Source organism: Corvus brachyrhynchos, unplaced genomic scaffold (genome assembly GCF_000691975.1).
Source record: "Corvus brachyrhynchos isolate BGI_N302 unplaced genomic scaffold, ASM69197v1 scaffold30, whole genome shotgun sequence".
Classification (NCBI taxonomy): domain Eukaryota; kingdom Metazoa; phylum Chordata; class Aves; order Passeriformes; family Corvidae; genus Corvus; species Corvus brachyrhynchos.
In genome coordinates this window covers 1,434,083-1,436,844 of record NW_008235742.1, presented here as the reverse complement: position 1 = coordinate 1,436,844, position 2,762 = coordinate 1,434,083, and the positions used below count along the sequence as shown (strand labels likewise).

The window sequence follows — 2,762 nt, the reverse complement described above, 5'->3', positions numbered from 1 at the left end:
TGGGGAGGTCACACGGGAGAGCTCCTGTGACCCCTTAGAGTTTCCCCTGCAGGATCCCCGTGGCCCTCGGGCTCCTTGGCAGTTTGAACACAGAACTGCACATTCTTGGGGCATTGCTCCTCAACTGCGGGTCAGCACAAACCCGACAGAGCCCCTAAAACACGGGTTGCCCCAGTCTCCTGCTCTCCCTTTTCCCTGACCCAGCCCCAGATTCAGGTGTGGCACTTGAGCTGCCTCCTCATGAACCTTGACACTCACCTCAGTAACGTTTTTTCTAAGAATGATGTCAACGGAAAGTGCCAACAGTTTCACGCTGATCGGAGAGGCGTCGGATGGTGGCACGATGGAAAACCTCAGCCGGAGGCTGAAGGCAAGTGGGTCATGAGCTGGTAAACTCAGATGCTTGGGAATGGAGCTTCAGTTTTTCTTGGTGCTCTGCAAAACTAAACTGCAAAGTTTCCCGTAGCATTTGCTTTCCAGGGGTTTGTTTGGTGAGTAGTTCCGGTGAGCCAGATTATTTGAATCAATATTTGATCTGCAAAAGAAGACTTCTGCAAACTGAAACTGCTGAAAACCAGCAGGCAGTGTGGTTTCACTTGCACTGATGTGAGGTCTTCCTGCAGGTCACTGGCGACCTCTTTGACATCATGTCTGGGCAGACGGATGTGGATCACCCACTGTGTGAGGAGTGCACAGACACTCTGCTGGACCAGCTGGACACACAGCTCAACATCACAGAGAACGAGTGCCAGAACTACAAGTGAGTGATCCAGCGATGACCCAAGACAGAGCTGCTGTAGCTTGAGGCACGATCAGTGCAGAGAGCTTGGGGCTGACACAGAACTGGGGACTGGCAGTGCAGGACTTACCAGGATACCTGTTTTGGTAATCCTGTTGTCATCCTTTAGGAGATGTCTGGAGATACTGGAACAGATGAACGAGGATGATAAAGAGAAGCTGCAGACAGAACTGAAAGAACTGGCACTGGAGGAGGAGCAGCTGATTCAGGAGCTGGAGGATGTTGAGAAGAACCGCAAGATTGTGGCTGAGGACTTTGAGAGAGTCAGGGCAGAGGCCGAGCGGCTGGAGCAGGAGGAGGCTCAGTGAGTGAGCTGCAGCTGCAGCTTGTGGCAGGGGTTGGAGGCAACAGATAAATGAGGTTGTAACATGAGAAACCTGTAAATGTGCTCAAACTCCAGTGGCTCGTTCTCTGCAGAAGGAAAGGTGGCCTGACCAAAGCGGCCTGCAGAGCTGTCACTCTGATGTAGCAGCCAGCACTCAGCCCTTCTTGTCTTGCTTTTGCTCAAAGGTATCAGAAGGAATACTGTGAGTTCAAGAGGCAACAGCTGGAGCTGGATGATGAGCTGAAAAGTGTGGACAACCAAATGCGCTATGCCCAGATGCAGTTGGATAAATTAAAGAAAACCAACGTGTTCAACGCAACCTTTCACATCTGGTAACGTAGACACTGGAATGTTACATCAATTTTCTTGGAATCTGCAGTGTGAGGCTGTTTAAGTCACTGCATTTGACAGGAAAGGTGCAAGCCAGCTCACAGGCAAAGCAATGAATGCCACCTCCCAGGAGTGGCAGCTGAGTAAGGTGTGCCAGGCTGTGGGACTGGGAAATGGCTCCTTCGCCAGCCCCAGTAACGCACTGGGAACCCCTGTGCCGGCCAGCGGTGACACTGGCATCGGGGTTCACTGAGCAGGTAGCTTGGGGGGGCTGGTTGGGGTTTTTGTTGTGTTTTTATAACCAAAAGAGAACAAGTGTTTGGTATTTACAGAGACTTGTTAAGAATAGGCCCAAACCCTCCGTGTGCACGGCTGGCACTGTGTGTGCAGTGCCGGTGGGACACAGCCCCTATTTGGTTATCAGGCCAGGAGCTGTTCCCGAGCTGTTCCCAGCCCAGCACACTTATTTATAATTCTCTTATCACAGGCACAGCGGGCAGTTTGGTACAATAAATAACTTCAGGCTTGGCCGTCTCCCCAGCGTTCCTGTGGAGTGGAACGAGATCAACGCTGCCTGGGGGCAGACTGTGCTGCTGCTGCATGCCCTGGCCAACAAAATGGGCCTGAAGTTTCAGAGGTACATGCACTACCACACACAGTTCCCTTACAGCCCAGAGGACAGGCAGACTCGGGTGCCTTTGAATTCTGTCTCCTTTTTTCAGATACCGTCTTGTCCCCTATGGCAACCACTCGTATTTGGAGTCCCTCACGGACAAATCCAAGGTAAGAGATCCCATACAAATCCTGGGACATTGAGCTTGAGTGCCAGAGCCCTGGTCACGCTGGGGATGCAGGAAACAAACTTGGTCCCTGTGAATGTGGAGTCCAGGAGAGCTGGCTGCCCCAGCTCCTCCAACACGGTAACATCTCACTCCAAAGCCAGCCAGCAGTGATAAAAGTGACAGAACTGTTGAATGACACACTACACCTGGCCAGAGGCAGATGGCATGCTTTGGGGTGATTGGCAGGTAGATGGCCTGATTGGGGATTGGTGGAAGTCAGGAACACGTGCCCACACATGGCAGGTACTTGCACAAAACCAGTCACACTTGCTCTGGGCCACAAGCCATTTCTCAGCATCTCATGACAAATTTAAGCTTCATGTGAGGTTAAAAAGCTGCACTGACCATATCAAAAACAAGTGCTTGGTGTGCCTGATACAAACCTCTTTTCCAGGAGCTCCCCCTGTACTGCTCTGGAGGGTTGAGGTTCTTCTGGGACAACAAGTTTGATCACGCCATGGTGGCA

General features: G+C 51.8%; 2 protein-coding genes across 2 annotated transcripts in view; one reads left to right on the top strand and one right to left on the bottom strand.

The window, feature by feature from the left end:
• Positions 1-2,762, bottom strand: part of PSME3 (proteasome activator subunit 3) — a 21,680-nt gene that overhangs the window by 6,983 nt on the left and 11,935 nt on the right. The gene's annotated exons all lie outside the window — the stretch shown is intronic.
• The window catches only part of BECN1 (beclin 1), a 3,294-nt gene continuing 746 nt past the window's right edge, over positions 215-2,762 (top strand). Inside the window, 7 exon segments of the mRNA XM_008640485.2 lie at positions 215-370; positions 624-760; positions 909-1,103; positions 1,310-1,456; positions 1,942-2,091; positions 2,177-2,237; positions 2,691-2,760. Coding sequence (XP_008638707.1) covers positions 281-370; positions 624-760; positions 909-1,103; positions 1,310-1,456; positions 1,942-2,091; positions 2,177-2,237; positions 2,691-2,760 — 850 coding nt within the window. The 5' untranslated portion in view covers positions 215-280.